Source organism: Lepidochelys kempii, chromosome 7, assembly GCF_965140265.1.
Source record: "Lepidochelys kempii isolate rLepKem1 chromosome 7, rLepKem1.hap2, whole genome shotgun sequence".
In the NCBI taxonomy this organism is placed as follows: Eukaryota; Metazoa; Chordata; order Testudines; family Cheloniidae; genus Lepidochelys; species Lepidochelys kempii.
This window is the reverse complement of record NC_133262.1, coordinates 7993669-8011415: the sequence shown is the minus strand read 5'-3', so window position 1 is coordinate 8011415 and position 17747 is coordinate 7993669. Positions and strand designations below refer to the sequence as shown.

General features: G+C 40.1%; 1 protein-coding gene across 1 annotated transcript in view; it reads left to right on the top strand.

Annotated features, from left to right (window-relative positions):
- Nucleotides 1-15637, top strand: part of SUCLG2 (succinate-CoA ligase GDP-forming subunit beta) — a 235418-nt gene extending 219781 nt beyond the window's left edge. Inside the window, exon 11 of the mRNA XM_073351050.1 lies at nucleotides 13921-15637. Within this exon, the coding sequence (XP_073207151.1) occupies nucleotides 13921-14036 (116 nt within the window). The 3' untranslated portion in view covers nucleotides 14037-15637. The remainder of the gene's footprint in view (nucleotides 1-13920) is intronic.
- Nucleotides 15638-17747: the final 2110 nt, after the last annotated feature.

Sequence of the window (17747 nt, the reverse complement as noted above, 5' to 3'; positions counted from 1 at the left end):
TTTGAGTTCTCAATCTCTTCCCTCGCTCATCCAGAAATTACAAACTTGATGTGGGTTCTGTTGCCTGTGTTGTGCAGGAGCTCAGACTAGATGATCATAATGGTCCCTTCTGGCCTTAAAGTCAGTGAAGCTTTAAAAAGTCTGGTGGCTCGGCGGTTGCTCGTTTTAATATATTTTTGTTATTTTGCTATCTTAAAAAAAAGAGTCCCACAACTCCTTCCATCAGTTTCTGAAAAGTCTCCTGAAAGAATTGAGGAAGGAAGATTGGGTTTTTGTGACAATAAGAAGAAAAGTGTTTTGGTTTCCTGCAATCTGTTGAAACCAGCATAACGGTCATGATCAGGACGTGGGCAGTCCGACCTAGTGGTTGGAGCAGGAATCAGGAGTCAGGCCAGAGGGCAAACTGAGGTCTGGTGTCTGGAGTCAGGCAGGGTCAGGGTACCAGGAGGTCAGCAGTAGAAGTAGGAAGCAGTCCAAAGCAGGCAGAACCCAGCTGAATGGACAATTACCTGTTTCTGTGCTGGTTTATGTAGAAGCTTTGAACTAATTAGGATGACTAACATTCTGCCTATTGGATTCCAGGACTGGGGTCCTCTGTCAGAGTTCGGCTCCTATTCTGACAACAGTTAGCAGGTCACTAGGTGGCAGGCTAGAAGTTAGTAGCTCCGAAGAGCCCTGCGGACCAAGGTTCAAAACCCGAGGTCCCTGACATCAACATTCTTATATTCAAAATCATTTGTTTCTGATAAGCGCATTCGGAAAGACTTCATAACAGGTGTTTTTAAAGGCATTTTCCTCAGTAAAATCAATATTCATGCTATAGTAGGTTATTTTGTCAGCAAGTACATTAGTTTAGCTTAACATAAAAACATGAAAGGCAAGATTACACCTTTGAGTGTCCTACTACGGTTTTCTCTGCATAGGTGTCTCTCTGATAGATCAAAGAATGTGAATAGTTTGTCTGACAGAATATTCATGATCTTGGTCATTCGCAAATTTCGTGTGCAAACTGATTCATATTGTATACCAAACTGTGACAGGTTTCAGTTGGTCCCCCAAGCCGCTGGGGGGCAGTGGGGAGCTACTGTCTCACTGGCAGGCCTTGGTCACACCTTTCTGTCTCTAGGGAATTAGCGGAGGGAGAGGTGCCGGCAAGGGTCTGTAGCGCGCCCCTCAGGCCGGGGGGGAGTACTGGCAAGGGTCAGTGGCGTTGTCGGGATTCTGCTACCCGAAGGTCTGGGGGGAACAGCCAGCAGCCTGGGTCTGTCTCCCTCCCTGGTGCTGCCCTGACTGGGCCAAGGGCCCCACCCTGTATACTTACTCCAACCCCCCGAAGGGGAGGGGTGGAAAAGGAAGTTTGGTCTGGCTGAGAGGGTGGCTCTTTACCCTCTGGTTCGGCGGGAAGCCACCCTGGCTCCCTACACAACCTTATAGAGTTACAAGGACATAGTCATACCCAATCATTTAACTGTGCTACAAACACACTTCTTTACAGCATTATGTTAACCATTAAGGACTTTTGCAATGAAGCCTGGTTTTATTCTATTCGTTGCGTTGAGTTTTTTTTGTTTTGTTTTTTTCTGTTTTAATGCCTCATACAGATTGTGAGGCCACCTCTCTCCCTGTTCGCCACTGTGGGGGGTGGAATCTACTGGGGTGTGTTTTTGCCGACTGCCCAGGTTTGATGGCCTGGTGGCAGAATGTTCTCAGGGAAGAACTCTTGGTTCTGGAATTGATTTGTCAGAGTCTGAGTCTTTGGCCTTGCGGGTTTGATGTAAGGCCCATCTCTTTTTCCTCTGGACGGTGCCTGGAGGGGGGGTGATTAATAGGGGTCACCATGTAAAAGTCAGCACTTGCACAGGTTTACCTATAGTATTGTATCTCAGGTACTTTTCCCTATATTTACAGTAGGCAGCCCAGGGCTTAGAGCAATCCAGGGTAGAAAATGGAGCGTGGCTGATGAATACACTTGAGCTCTGACCCGTTGGCGTTACTCCTTGCAGAATAGCAGGAAATAGAACGTGTATATAAATAAATAAATGAAATGAAATTTAAAAGAGGGGGGAGGGGAATATTATATTTTTTCTTTCAAATGTTTTCCCCCAAAATTTGAAATTCTATCAAAATTTTGAAAATATTTCAACCACCTGTAGCAGGAACTGCCCCTGCCTTAGAACTGCAGAGCGGCTTGTGCTGTCCATCGGTGTCTTTGCAGTGAAGGATTCCAGGCTTTTTAGAACCCCTCTGGCTTTTCAGGCTCAGTGCGGGTGGGGAAGCAATTGTGTCCTTGCGTATACATCAAGAGCCAGACAATACATTTTAACCAACCAGGCTCATTGTTTTTCTCTTGTACCAAATAAGAGTGTGGCAGGTCACTGGCAGGATGCACCATGTTTCCTATTAAAGGGGTAGGCGGTTGCTATCCAAAATGTGAGTGTTACATGCAGAGCCTTGGGGGCATGGCTCTTGAAGTGGCAGGTTGGCCCTGTGAAACTCCATATCTGAAAAACTTCTTCTCTTCACCTTGGCAAAGAAGCTAAGTTTTCACATCCCTCAGTGTCATTCTGTTGTGCATAGGTCATTTCCCCATGACATCAGGGGATGCCAAAGTTTGTAGCATGCACTCCTTCTGTTCTGTATACTTTCTTGTACCACAGTCATCCCCGCAATATCTGAGCACCTTCCAGTAGTGCATTAAGCAACATGACCATCAGTGGAGGCCCAATACTCTGCCAAATAGGGAGAACCTTAAACACCTCTGAATTGAAGCATAGAAATAGGTTGCCAGGGATTTCATTGGATGATGAAACGCTCCCTCGTTCTAAAGAAAGGCAACTAACAGAGTAATTTAATGTAGGTGACTCAGAGAGCAAAGGAGGTAACTAAGAGATAGGAATTAATTTTGTATGTAAAGCCTCAACATTTGATTATTTTTCATGCAACTTTTGTTGTTTGTTTTAGTTTTTTGCTAAGAGCAGCCGTAGTTTTCTTGATTTAATAGCTGTTAGTGAACTGATTTAGGAATTGAAAAGCTATCATGTTTGGAAGAAGGTAATTCACAGTTGTAGTTGTAGGCTGGTTATTACCATTTTCTTTTAAACCATCTAGGGGACACAGGGAAAACTAGGCTGCAATGTTTATGGCCCATCTTAAACTACTGCCTGTCTAATGCATCACATGGGAATTCTTGATGTTTTCGTCTACTTGTAATTTGCAGTCTGTGATCCTGTATGTCTGGACCTTGTGCCATGTTATTTTCATTACCTTTGCCCTCCCCAGGTTCTGGAACACTGCAAAAACTAAAGCAATCCATGGTGTGTGTTAGAGCAACCCTAGGTACTGCTCTAACCTGCAGCTGCCTATGGCCTGCCCGGCAGCCCAGAATCTCCCTAGCACTGAATGCTGTAACTCATGATTACGCAGGGGCTTGCAAGCAGGGCTGCCTTGATTGACCCGACACTGCTCCTGCACTGACAGATTTCTTGCCAAAACCCCTTGAGGCTCCTGTATGTCCTCTATACTACCACCTGAACGTGGTTTATGACAGCCAGTCCAGGGGCCCAAATTGGCCCCATTGCGTCTAGGACCTTTATCTCAGAAGAGTTGTGTGTGCTGCTTAGTCTGTGGGATCAATACTGGATCTTCATGGGGTTAGAGATGGAAAAAATCAGTTAATCCATCATTCCCTTCCCATGCAGTATTGGTTCCTGGGATTATCCAGGCTGGTTTAAATGTCTTGGGAGATGGAGCTACCTCTGTTCCCTTTGGAGACTGTCCCACCATAATACCGTAGCTATGGCTGTTAGCCCTAATGTTGCTTTTAATTCATCTTATTAGTCGTAGTTTTACCTCCTGTATTCCCCTAAGCAAGGACTTCTGTGGTGTTTACTCCCTTCAGGTATTTTACTTATAGGCCCTTCTCATGTGACTGCCCCTTCCCTTGCCTCCTTAGTCATTCAGCCAACCTATTCCTAAGCAGTTCTTTTCATCTGTCTTCCAAAAGTCAATCCCTCCAACCCCGTAATCATCTATGTTGCTCTTCTTTGAACCCCCATCACTTTGTATGAAGATAAAATTATTCTGAATTAATAATCAATACAGCGAAAGCCATAGGGGCTCCCCAAAACATTTTAAAACAAAACTGATACTATTTTACATTTCATTGGATGAAAGAGAGACCAACACACATTTTTGTATTTCCATTTTATACGTTTTCCCAGCAGAAGGTTCATGAGTACTCCCATAAATCTAACCGATTTGTGCCCTGCACTTTAAAGACTCTTTGCCCACATGCAATGTATTACAAATGTCTTGATGAGTAAAGTTTTAATCAGTCAAATCTGTCTTGATTTAGCAGGATTTTGTGGACAAATCTTTGTTCTCAGCTGTATAATAACTACAAGCTGTTTTACCAGTGGATAAAGAAAGGATTACTCTTCTCTTTGAAAATGGTAACTTTATAATTACATGTATTTACTTGCCTTATCAGAAAAGAACTCACCAGCTGAGACGCAGGATTATTTTTGTTTAAAAGGCTCATGGGTGACTGGAAAAACCACACATTCTGGGTTTTAACTTTTATAGACATAAGAGACATTGTTTCTACTGGGTACGTGCAGCCGTTTTACAGGATTTTTTTTCTCCTCTTTTAATATAACATTCTGTTTGAACTGATTTCTACATAGACTAACCAGCAGTGTTGGGCTAAAGCCAAAATGCAGCTCATTGTTGTGGTCAAAAATAAAATAAAAACTGAGGGTAGGGAAGAATAAAGAGATTAACTTTGTCACAATAAAATGAAATATTCTCCTGCTTTTTGGTTGAGAATCTGTGACATTCTCTCTCTTCCCTCCAAAAAGTGAACTTCTTTCAAATGTGTCCATAATAAGGACAGGAACAAATGGGAGTGGACTCTGTTATTGTGTATGGTCCATGCTAGAAGGCAGACAGGACCACGTTTTCAAAACTGGCTTCTAAATTTCCATTTCCAAAATTGCCCATCCAAGTTTTTGGGTATGCGTTTGCAGACCTAAAATTTTGCATGCTCAGAATTTCAGAGTTGCACATGGAAACTGTTTTCACGCACGAGTAGAGCAGTTATGTATCTGCCCAATTTGCATATTTGAATGCTATTTGTTGTCCAGTTTGTGAGCACAAATGCTGTTCTCATATGTAAATCTACCAAAAACCTGAGCGCCCAAATTATTGTGATTAACAGGAGACGAGAACATACGGTATTATGTACACACGTTTGAAAGTATGAAGAAATATTTTTTTACCTAATGTTAACCCCACTCTGACATCCTGAGTTTGAAAATTCAACGTGAAAAATGCTATGGTGAAAATATAGAGTAGAAAATGGAGAAAGGAATATCAGAATAGAAAGTTTTAAAGGATTTCTGCAGTAAAGTCATGGAAGATAATCTCTTCTTGATTATGTTGCCAAAGGCTACAAAATTCATAAACCACCAAACAGTCTTCAGTTGACAATAACTTTCCATTTAATCCCAAAACTCACTGGTGACTAAGTGAAAGGCTCTATATTCCACTCCAAACACTTGACTCTTCCAGACTCTCAAGGTTGTACATTTCTAACTCGAAACTGTGTGTATACTAATGGAGATGAAATGCCCTTGATGTATACCACTACATAGTGTCATGAGGTTGAAACATTGCTATGCAATGACACCTGGTCACAATGTGGTATCACTGATGAAGCCTTACTAACCAAAATGTGAGTGATGAAATATCTCACCATGATGCCCTAACAAAATGTCCGCTAGGAAGGCTGTACTCAGTTTTGAAAGTTATTTCTTTATTTTTCTCACTTTCCTGCACACTCCCAGATGTACACACTTTCTCCCCTATTTTCTGGTAAGGGCTGGATGTTACTGCAAAAATCTTGAACCCATTCCTGAACCTCAATTTTCAAAATGGCAGCGCATTCTGTTTCTAGTTCATGTGTATGGCCAAACACCACATTCGCGAGCGCTATAAAAACATTGATTTTTTTTTCATTCAAACTTTTAATGTTCCCGAGTATCGATAGTTTCTAGAGGATACATTTGCACTGCAGTAAAAGACCTGCAGCAAGTTGCAGCTGTTTGGGGTCAGCTATCGCAGGCTCAGGCTGATGGGCTAATCAAATTGCAGTGTGGAGGTTCAGGCTCGATGTGGAGCCCAGGCTCTGGGACCAAGGAAGGAGGAGAGTCCCAGAGCCTGGATGTCAGCCCGAGCCGCACAAACCCAAATCAGCTGACCTGGGCTCAGAGTCGGTGCCGCAGGTTTTCTTATCGCAGTGTAGACATACCGAGAGATACATTTGTAACAATATAAACTGATTTTGTATATTGTTAAAACTGTAGCAATAAAACATGTCTAATAGAGTAATTATAAGTAGGTTTTTAAGGTAGCATACTTAAAATAAATGTGTTTAATAAATTTCTGGGTTAGTGGTAACAAGTACTTCAAGACAACAGAAATGTGAATTTGAGACATGACACAGCAAACACTATAATGCTTCTGGGTCTATGATTCAAAAGTGTGTATTTGAAATAAAGTGGAGTGCAAAGATGTGCTGGTAAAAATACACGTTGCAGGCTAATCCATAGAGTGACATTGATATTAACTTGAGAGAGAGAAAATAAAAGAGAGGTTCGCTTTCCCCGTGTACAATGGCATTCTTATAATAGGAGTCAGGTTGAAAGCAGCCTGTAATATTGTGCATTTTCACTGCTACACAGCTGATTATAGCATAAGTGAAGGGGAGATTATCTTGATAGCCTATGTATGGAATTCTGTTTACAGTTCTCTGACACCATCCAGTGGCAGGAGGTTAATGTTAGACTAGTTTCGTGGGGATTTTTTTTTTTTGCTTTAATTTCCACTGCCATATAGGGCATTTTACTTTAGTTTTTAAGCCTGTTTCTAATGCTTTCAGATTATTTAGTTTTTAGATCCATTTCCGTGCTTTCAGACTGTTTTAGAGACATCATTCAAGTTTCTCTCTTTTATCCATCTTCCTAAAATGTCTATCACTACGTACATAACAAAAGCAAACTGAATTTCCAGAAGCAGAAAATATCAGTCATTTACAGATTACTTGTTGAAGGTATCTTTATTTGTATGTCCTGCTTAGAAGGCTGTTTTGTATTTCATAGGTACCAAAATCACACTCTTTTGATTGTGAGACAGATTGGTTCACTTTTCCAATTTCCTATCTCCATTCTTTTGCCTAAAACCTTTTTTTTAGTTTGTGTCTTGTATTGATTTTGTTAATATATTAGTCAAGTACAGTCTAGAGCAATCAACGTGAGGCAGCATACATCTAATGTACTGCTCCCATTCTGACCTGTTGGTAGATTGACCTCAGCAACTTCATGAAGAGAAAATGTTAGTTTTAAATACTTGGATACTACAAATAGCATAATTTTTTGCTTTGTAGGAAAATAGCCAGCAAAATGTCTCTTGCTCTATCTCGCCTCCCGTCCTCCTCCTTTTATGGAAAAGTCCTATAGAAGCCTATCAATCAATCCATCTGTCTAATCTTAGTTATATTTGGTTATCACTGTTGTATCTGTGCGCCAGATTAATCCTGCGGGGTTCTGTAGAAATTAAATGGGATTCCATAAGAGTTATTCTAACAACCTAAAGAATTTTTATAGAGAAGGATACCTTTTCTGTAGGCTTTTTAAAACCACCCTAAAGAGTTCTTCTGCATGTGGATATGTATTTCTGCCTTAAATATTACAGGATGGTTGGGGGGAAAAAAACTATATCAAGGTTATAATCTTCTATGAACTTCTACAGGATTTTTCTAAACATTACAGAGCAGGCAGGGCTCCCTTCTGTCATAGATTTCAGATGCTGCTTAGTTTGTCATTGACCTTTGTAGACAAGCTGCGACTGTCCGTGCAGTGCATGGGGATAGAAAGCATGACCTCTTCTCCCAGTGCTGCTAGGACAGTAGCAGACAGTTAGTTATTCCTCCTTTAGCCATCTGCCTCTTCGATCACAAAAGTAAGCAGACCTGCTGCTGTAGAGATGTCTTTGGCTTCTATCAATTGAGGGAGTGGGAACCTTGACTTGAGCCCACTGCAGAAACAGGCTCTTGTTTGTGGCAGAATAGAGCTGTTATCTATCTCAAAATATTGTATAATTATTAAAAAAAAAAAAACCTCTCCATGTTTCTTTTAAGCAAAATCACACTTTAAAATCATGAGCACCCCGAAGAGAAAGTTGCATGCTACTGAGCATGTTTACTGCATGATTAATAATTAAGGATGTAATTAAAGTATAACTACACATATAATTACAAGTCATTTTGTAGGTCCAGGAATTATGAAGTAATTAAACATTTTGACAAGGCAAATGAAGGAGGAATTTGATGAGGGGGAGGGAGAGTTATAGAATCTACTCTTAAAGAGGATCAGTTCAGGTCCTTACGCTGACAATTTCTGATGCAGTCCCTAGTGTGAATTCCACCTATGCAGCCAAAACACCTGACGAGGGATCCTTGTATGTTGCTTAGTGCATCGGTTTTCAGAGTTGTCACTTAGCTTTGTTGAAGGAAAGGGTCCGGAAAGTCCAAATTTTTCTTCACTGCTGTTTTCCTAAATGAAGAGGTTACAGCCAGGGCGGAATCTGAACAACGGCTCTTCTGGTTTTGGAAGAGTCAGAAACCTTCACCATTCACCTTCATTAGTATGACTCTGTTCATGAAAAAGGATGGGGAGCTGGGATTAAAAAGAATGAAATCAGGAAAGGAAAAAGATGATCAGAAAAAGGACTTGAAATCCTACAAAGTTAGTGCAATCAAAATTGTGTCAGGGTAATTTAATTCGGAAATAAAAAAATCAGCATGTTTCTTGAGAAATTACCTCTTTCCTGACGCAAACTTGTTATAGTTTATCTTTGTGTTCTACAGCAATGTCCTGACATAATCACTAGTGGTGTGCAAGAGTCTTTAAAATTTAGGATTAGCATTGATTAAAGGGCTGAAGCAGCATCGATTGTTAAATATTGAGATGACATTAATTACACTCTAGCGGCAAAGGGGAATTGGGCTTGCCTTTTGTAGGATTGCCTTTGTGCTGTACTCTTAAGAATTGTCTATTAAATAAGCAAAAAAGAGCAGGATCAAAAGAGCAGGGGCGAGGGTGTCTTAAAAAAAGGGAGTTAGGTTTGTAGGGTCAGTGCAGTTAGGTCACTAACATAATGGAGTGGACCCATCTCAACCCATGGGAAGGAAACCCTGGAAGAATTCCACCATGATTTCAACAGCTTCCACCCCACCATCAACCTCAGCCTGGACCAATCCACATGGGAGGTCCACTTCCTAGACACCACGGTGCAAATAAGTGACTGTCACGTTAACACCACCCTATACCAAAAACCCACTGACCACTATGCCTACCTTCATGCCTCCAGCTTCCATCCTGGACACACCACACAATGCATTGTCTACAGCCAAGCACTGAGGTACAATCGCATTTGCTCCAACCCCTCAGACAGAGACCAACACCTACAAGATCTTCACCAAGCATTCTCAAAACTACAATACCCACATAAGGAAATAAGGAAACAGATCAACAGAGCCAGACGTGTACCCAGAAGCCTCCTGCTGGAAGACAAGCCCAAGAAAGAAACCAACAGAACTCCACTGGCCATCACATACAGTCCTCAGCTAAAACCTCTCCAACGCATCATCAGTGATCTACAACCCATCCTGGACAACAATCCCTCACTTTCACAGGCCTTGGGAGGCAGGCCAGTCCTCACCCCCAGACAACCCGCCAACCTGAAGCATATTCTCACCAGCAACTACACACCGCACCATAGTAACTCTAACTCAGGAACCAATCCATGCAACAAACCTCGATGCCAACTCTGCGCACATATCTACACCAGCGACACCATCACAGGACCTAACCAGATCAGCCACACCATCACTGGTACATTCACCTTTACGTCCACCAATGTAGTATATGCCATCATGTGCCAGCAATGCCCCTCTGCTATGTACATCAGCCAAACCAGACAGTCCCTACGTAAAAGGATAAATGGACACAAATCAGATATTAGGAATGGCAATATACAAAGACCTGTAGGAGAACACTTCAATCTCCCTGGACGCACAATAGCAGATTTAAAGGTAGCCATCCTGCAGCAAAAAAACTTCAGGACCAGACTTCAAAGAGAAACTGCTGAGCTTCAGTTCATTTGTAAATTTTACACCATCAGCTCAGGATTAAACAAAGACTATGAATGGCTCGCCAGCTACAAAAGCAGTTTCTCCTCCCTTGGTGTTCACACCTCAACTACTGGAAGAGGGCCTCATCCTCCCTGATCGAACTAACCTCGTTATCCCGAGCCTGATTCTTGCTTGCATATTTATACCTGCCTCTGGAAACTTCCACTGCATGCAACTGATGAAGTGGGTATTCACCCACGAAAGCTTCTGCTCCAATACGTCTGTTAGTCTATAAGGTGCCACAGGACTCTTTGCTGCTTTTACAGATCCAGACTAACACAGCTACCCCTCTGATATATAAAACATTGGTCTATCTACGCATCTGTCCACACTGTAGAAAACTTAACTTACATTTTTTTAAAAAAGCTTTATTTAAAAACACCAAGTTGGTGGAGATCAGGTGCCACACCACTTTCTGATACATCCCCTACCTTGAGACTATCTTCTTCACTTGAAAAGAGAGGCAGTCCATCTGTATTACATAAAGACCGTGGCTTCCACCAGCAATACTATCCCATTAATGTTTAGATAACAGAAATGCATGACACACATACATGGGATTTCATTCTCAGCATAGAACCCTCAGGGGTTACAGTGGCTTTAAGTTAATTTTGCATCTTCCCAATCTTGGGCTGCTCTGGGGGCTGGAGAGGCTTCCAGTGTAAATTAGACTGGCCTGGGAACTACATTAGGCTGTCTGCACCAACTTATGGGCTGCAACAAAGCCCAAAATCTCCACTCTAGAACCTGGTGCAGCCCTGCCCCAAAGTGTCCTGCCGCCCATGCATCACCCTACACCAAGGATTGCCGGGGGGTACTTTGCAGGCAACCTTATGGCTGACTTCCTCAGGCACAATGCCAGGGGAATCTTGCCTCAGCTGGATCTGGGACTTCTTGAGCCCCTTTATGCTGCTCTGGCTTCTACCTAGTGGACATGGTCTAAATTGATGAGGAGGACTTCACACCAGATGTTCTCTACCTCTTAGTTCTTACTATCTTGGACTTGAGTATGCATCTTTTGGGATTTGCCTTGATGATAATGGTGTTTGCAGACTGAGTGCCACCCAGACTGATCTCTAGCTAGGTCCTTAAGACCATTTGGCTGGATGTTCAGTCTATGTCTATCAGTGGTGATCTTATCTCACCACCGAAGCTTTTGGTGCCCACATGATTGCCAGATGTGTAGCAGCATTCCTTGGTAAACATGTTTCATAATTTGTTGGTCTTCCACTCTAACAACAGGACCATACCAAAGGCACTGAAATTGAACCAGTGCTGATGGAGGCAGTTGCGGGGTTCGGCTACGAATACTCCTGTTTCTGATCTTGTCCTGCTACTGCAGCTGACAAAGACTAAGAGAATCAAAAATGTCAGTCCACCACTTCCCAGTGCCCACATTTCATTGCCATACAATGAAGTTGGTATAACCATGCTTCTGTGGACGTGCACCATTTTGGCAACATGTCATCTCAGTGATGCTAAAGAAATAAGCCCAGCACATCAGTGTTCTATGCAGTTGTGTCCCTGGATTTCTTTTGGACTCCAAATAGAAAATGATTGTTGATTTAACCAAACAGGGTTGTAGAATGTATAAATTTAAGTCTGGCATAAATTATGGGGAATAGTGAAACATTTCTACAGTTCAGAGTGAGAGATTTTACTGGCTGTTGGAGCTGTGAAAATATTGACTCTTTAAGGTTAAAATCAATATTGTCACTCCTAAGCACAGTTCAGTGAAATGATTACATTAGGACTTTATATCTGGCAAAATTAACACGGTTCTCTTACCTCGGTGCTTAGCAACCTTAGTTCACATGACTATTTGACAAGTGTTCCCCAACAACTAAAGGGTTAGGAATGTTTTAAGAGAGAGCTCCTCAGTTCCCAGAGGAGCATGAACACTCCATATTATGGTCTAGTGGATGTGTGGCCATGAGGCATTGTGAAGCATGGGGATTTTGAGGGTGAAGGCATAGACTTTGAAACGCATAGCAACAACAGAGGACATCAAGAACTCAGGAAATCTAGTGATAGGCTCATATTTTGATGAGTTGCAGGGTCTATTTCATCTAGATGTCTAGGGAACTATATCGCTCCCATTTCTGTCATATCTGAGCATCTATGATGCCTGAAATCAGGGACGAATTTGTCCCATTATGTCTGGCACACTTTTAACATACTGGGCAAAGTGATTTCACAGTCAGATCGTGATTTTGAATATGAATATCATTTTCAGTAAATTCCAGGTTCTTTCACATGTTTCTATAATGCACTGTTTTGACCCAGTGTTGTTTTACATACAGAGAACATCTTAGTAAAAAGTAGAGCCTGTTTGCAGTCAATGAATGAACAGGAGAATAAACTTAACATTACTGAACACACTGATGGTTGTGAACAGTTTGCCTAGTTCTTAACAATCCTCCATATTGGGGTCTCAGATACCTAGCAGCCTACCTTTTAAGTGTCATGTCCGCCTCCTTTTGGAAGTTTTATATGTTCAGTATGTGCTTAGTAAATCCTCAGAAAGGGTTAAGAGAGAGAAAGTCTGCCAGTAATTTTCTAAATCCTTTGTCTCACCCATCATGAAATGCAAGTAAAAACTGCCCATCATTTTCAGTTTGGTGTTTCCAGGAGGTGCCAAATGTATTGCATCAAACCAGGTAAGAGACTTCTGGGGAAACACTAAATATATGTGATCACTGTGCCAGAACATTTCAAGGACCTGTCCCTGTGCAGTATTAATAAACGAAGAGCTTCAGTGACAATCAGTCATCTCTTTTCATTAATCTGTTCTCATTTAACTCTGCATTTGCCTTTTATATGAGTCTGACAGTGTGAAACACGCATTTCCCCGAAATGTCTCTCTCAATTTATAGCCTTTTTTCATGACTATGAGAGTGCTCTGTTGAGTGTATTTGAAGTATTTGTCTACAGAGCACATAGGCTCAATAGCTGTACAGTCTTACAAATGATATTATAGTATTTGATATCTTTCAGGGAACAAAGGATAATGTCATGCTCATTCTCTGAATAATTTACAGTTGAATGCTCTTCCATCTCCAGTCCTTCTGGACTTTAAGCAGAGGTGCAGAAGTACTTTATGGTCAGAGGGTCAGACTATACCTTGGCTACCTGCATCAGCTACTCCCAAACAGTCAAATTCTCAGGATTGCGCAGAAACCTCAAGCTTCTTAAAAATAAAAATAATAATTTTACTCCTTTGAGGCCATCACAGGTGGATTTTAGAGTTATCATTAATAACTGTGGTGGGTTTTCTTTTGTAATAATAATACCCCTAACTTGTGTCCAGTGCTTTTAATCTTCAAAGTGTTTTACAAACGTTAATGGAATGGAGCATGGTCCATTATCCATGGGAGTCTTTTCATTGACTTCAGTGGACATTGGATTGGCCCCTGAGTCCTCATAACACTCCTGTGATATAGGTAAGTACTATTATCAGAGAGCAGCTTATCTGAGGCCACAGAAGTAGGTACTGTCAGAGTTGGAATTAGATTTTAGGAGTTCCTGGGCTCAAACCCCTACGTGACTCCTCTCTCTTTAAAGCAAAATTAAATCAGGTTTAATGCTTTAAACCAGGTTGATGAAGGGTTAATAGAAAGCATTTGCAACATGTATTCATTAGTTAACCTTTTCAATTTCCTTTCTAGGAACGAATGTTCATGAGGCACGTCGCATTCTGAATGAAAGTGGATTACCAATTACCTCTGCAAGGGACCTTGAGGATGCAGCAAAGAAAGCAGTGGCTAGTGTGGAAAACAAATGACTCCTTGAAGATATTTGCCTGTAGAGGGTCTGTGATTCACAGAAGTGACAATCACATTCTTGTTGTAGGGAGAATTATTAGGGTTCCTTAAAGCAGTCATCAGTATTGCTTAATTTATCCATCTGACAAACCCAGATGGTACGAAAATTAGTGAATCCTCAATCTGCAAATTTCTGGATTGAGAAATACGTTAATTAACATTTAATTCCACAAAGTTCCTGGGGTTTTTTTTGCGTGTGTTTTTTTCCAAAATAATGTAGTTGATGGATTTGTGAATAAGGTATAGTTAGTAACTTACTGACTCCTGTCGACGGGGTTCTTCCCTAATCCAACAAATACTGTTTCCACATTTTTTTGGAAAAACATTTGAGTTCATTTTTAATGTCCTAAAGAGTCGGCAGGCAAAAGTAAAGCCTAATCATCGATTGATGTATTTTTATGAATTTTTACAATAACAAAAAAAAATCTGCTTTCAATAAATAGGTTAGTTTTCTTCCTTAGATAATTTGTGCTTGTATCAGACTCCATGCCTGAAAATGATTTCTTTGTATTCAGATACAAAAAGTGTACCTCACAATAGGAAGAAAAATTGAATACCGTTATTTGTAGTAGTGAAAGGACCGTCCATTCTTCTACTGTACCAGTAAACAGATGACATGTGATTCAGTTGATTTAGTAGCCATTGGAGGTGAAATTGAGTACCGTCCTTCCAAATGTGTCCGTGCCATACGGTATCTATGGGTGTATGTATGCAGTGAATCTAATGGCTGCCAACTTTTCAAAATAAACTCTTTAAGTAATAGTAGTTATTACAATTCTGAATATTCAGCATAACGTACGAATCAATAGCCACACTATGTGAGTAATAAGAAAAAAATTCTCAAAATAGTCACTTTATTTCCAAAAAAGAATTTTGATTGGCTGTGAATAAAACTTTTCTTGTTCACTTTTCACAAACGTTTGAATGCTCAAGCGTTAGTAACGCAAATACTTCAGACAAGAACAACGAGGAGTCCTTAGGGCACCTTAGAGACTATCAAATTTATTTGGGCATAAGCTTTTATGGGCTAAAACCCACTTCATTAGATGCATGGAGTGGAAAATACAGTAGGCAGGTATAAATACACAGCACATGAAAAGGTGGGAGTTGCCTTACCAAGTGGGGGGGTCAGTGCTGATGAGCCAATTCAATTAAGGTGGAAGTGGGCTATTCTCAACAGTTGATAAGAAGGGGTGGAAATCACTTTTGTAATGCAAATGAGGCCAATTTAAACAAGGTGGCCCATTTCAAACAAGTTGACAAGAAGATGTGATTATATCGACTAAAAATCCTATGGAGTCATTTGTACTGTTATAATAATTCAAGCTGTTGATTATTTACACAAATCATTCAATCAGGGAACAGAAGACACTACCAAGTGGCTTGAGTAACTAATCAATGAAGTACACATTGCAGACCACAAACTGTTTGCTGAAATTTGTGAATAATTTTGAGTAATGTACCAATGAGATAATGTCATGATCTGTTTCTGAACAATTTGTAAATGGGGGAAAAGGTAAAATTTGTCTAATAAATTATTCATTGTGAATTATTTGCTCCACTCTAATCAACACTCTGCTTTATTTGGGAAAAAATACTTTGTCATTTATATTTTTGTTGACATTTCCATGACAACATTTATATTCAAAATGATTGATTTAGATTAATCTATGTAGATATACAGTATAGCCAGATTCTTCAATTACCTAATTCCTCTTCCTTCACCCTGTTGCCCAAGGGAAAAAGTATATCCTCATTAGAATAGTGATAAACATACTAGTGTGAGTTACTGTCCATATAAGAAAATTACTAATTCAATTAAAGATAATAAGTATTTGATCAATTTAATGAGGGTCTGGTAAATGATTATACGGTGGGCTACTTTTAAGAAAAAGAAAGAAACCCTTATCGTAAACATCTCAGTATGACATATTTTAAGTACAGGAAAATAAAAACATTTTTTTGTCAGTCAGTAAAGTGGTAAAGTAAATATTTCCTTGTTAAGGTCCCATACACTATCTAGCTTTCTTATGACAGGTTTCAGAATAGCAGCCGTGTTAGTCTGTATCCATAAAAAGAAAAGGAGGACTTGTAGCACCTTAGAGACTAACAAATTTATTAGAGCATAAGCTTTCGTGAGCTACAGCTCACTTCATCGGATGCTGTAACTGTAGTTCACGAAAGCTTATGCTCTAATAAATGTGTTAGTCTCTAAAGTGCCACAAGTCCTCCTTTTCTTTTTAGCTTTCTTATGGTATCCAGCATACACACACACTCAGGTTAATCTACATATAGATCTGAGAGAAGTGGGTATTAGTTTGGACCTGTGCTAATTAATCCAAATTTTCATATTACTTGTAGCCTTTTTAAATATTAAATAATTAGTGCTTTTGAAAGTTTTGTGGTAGTTGGAATTAAATGTTTTTTGCTACCAGCATTGTTTGAAGCAGTGCTGATTTCCCTAGGAGTTTGTGTTTAAACTTTCTACTAAATTTTTTAAAATATACAGAACTGGTAATTAAATTTAGCAACCCATGAAAAGGAGTTTAGGTTTTTGAGGGAAGTAATTTAGAATAGCTGACTCAACTTCCAGTGGTAAATATGATTGTAAATGGATCCAGTTTTTCATTTTAAAATTCATCTTAATGTCCATGGAGCTGCCTACTTTCCCAGAATGTGAATAAATGCTCCTCCCTGTTCTTTATGGCCTTACTAAAGTCAGTGACAAAACTCCTATTTACCTCAACCAGATAAAATCTTGATCCTGTATTTCTCATGCCTTAAACAGTGAATTTCAGTTTCTTGCATTTAGTGGGGAAAATAGTACTTGAAATTTAAAACAATCTTTTTATATTGGTCACAGAAGTCTCTTCTTTCCTTACCATAAGCATCTTCTCTACTTTGATCCAGTAATTTGCAACAGTCACTGGAATGTGTCTATAAAAATGAGTGAAAGATGCACACAATAACTTACCTTTTTTGGTTCTAAATTCATAAAGAATAATAGTATTTGGCACATTTGTATGAAATTTTTTCAAATGTTTTCACGTGCACCCAATATTTAGCCAAATAAATGCAAAAGTCAACCCAATTAATGACTTTGCTTATTCTTTTTAGAGTAAGAAGACTGATTTGTTTGCCTGCTGACTTGTCTGCTCTTCCATTCTGTACCTTTTTATGGACCTGTGAAGTGAAGTTGATGTGGATTTAATTCCATATGGGCAATTCTTGTGTGATCTTAGGCTTTTAAGCATGTTGGTTGGTTTGTTTTAAGCTGTATGCCTCCATTTATGATAAGGTGTTTCCAGTCCTGTCCAAGCATCATACCCAATATCCACATACAGAATGGGGCAGTGCACTGCACCCTTACAAAAACCTTATTTTTATTTTGGAGACGATATGCAGAAACTGTATAAACTTTGGAGAATGCTTGCACTTCAGAGGTGCCGTCGTTTGACAACACTGTGTGTGGTGGAATTTGAAGGTTAGAAATGCCAAATTCAGCAGCATTTTTTCACTCCAATAATTAGAACATGTGCTGGGTTCAAAAAGTACTTTTCACTCTTTAGTTGTTCGATGTCCTTGGTTGACGTTCTTTGCACGGAATAAACGTGCCAAAACCGCTGGTGCCAGGAATTGGAACCAAAGCCCTTACTTGTAATTTGTCTTTA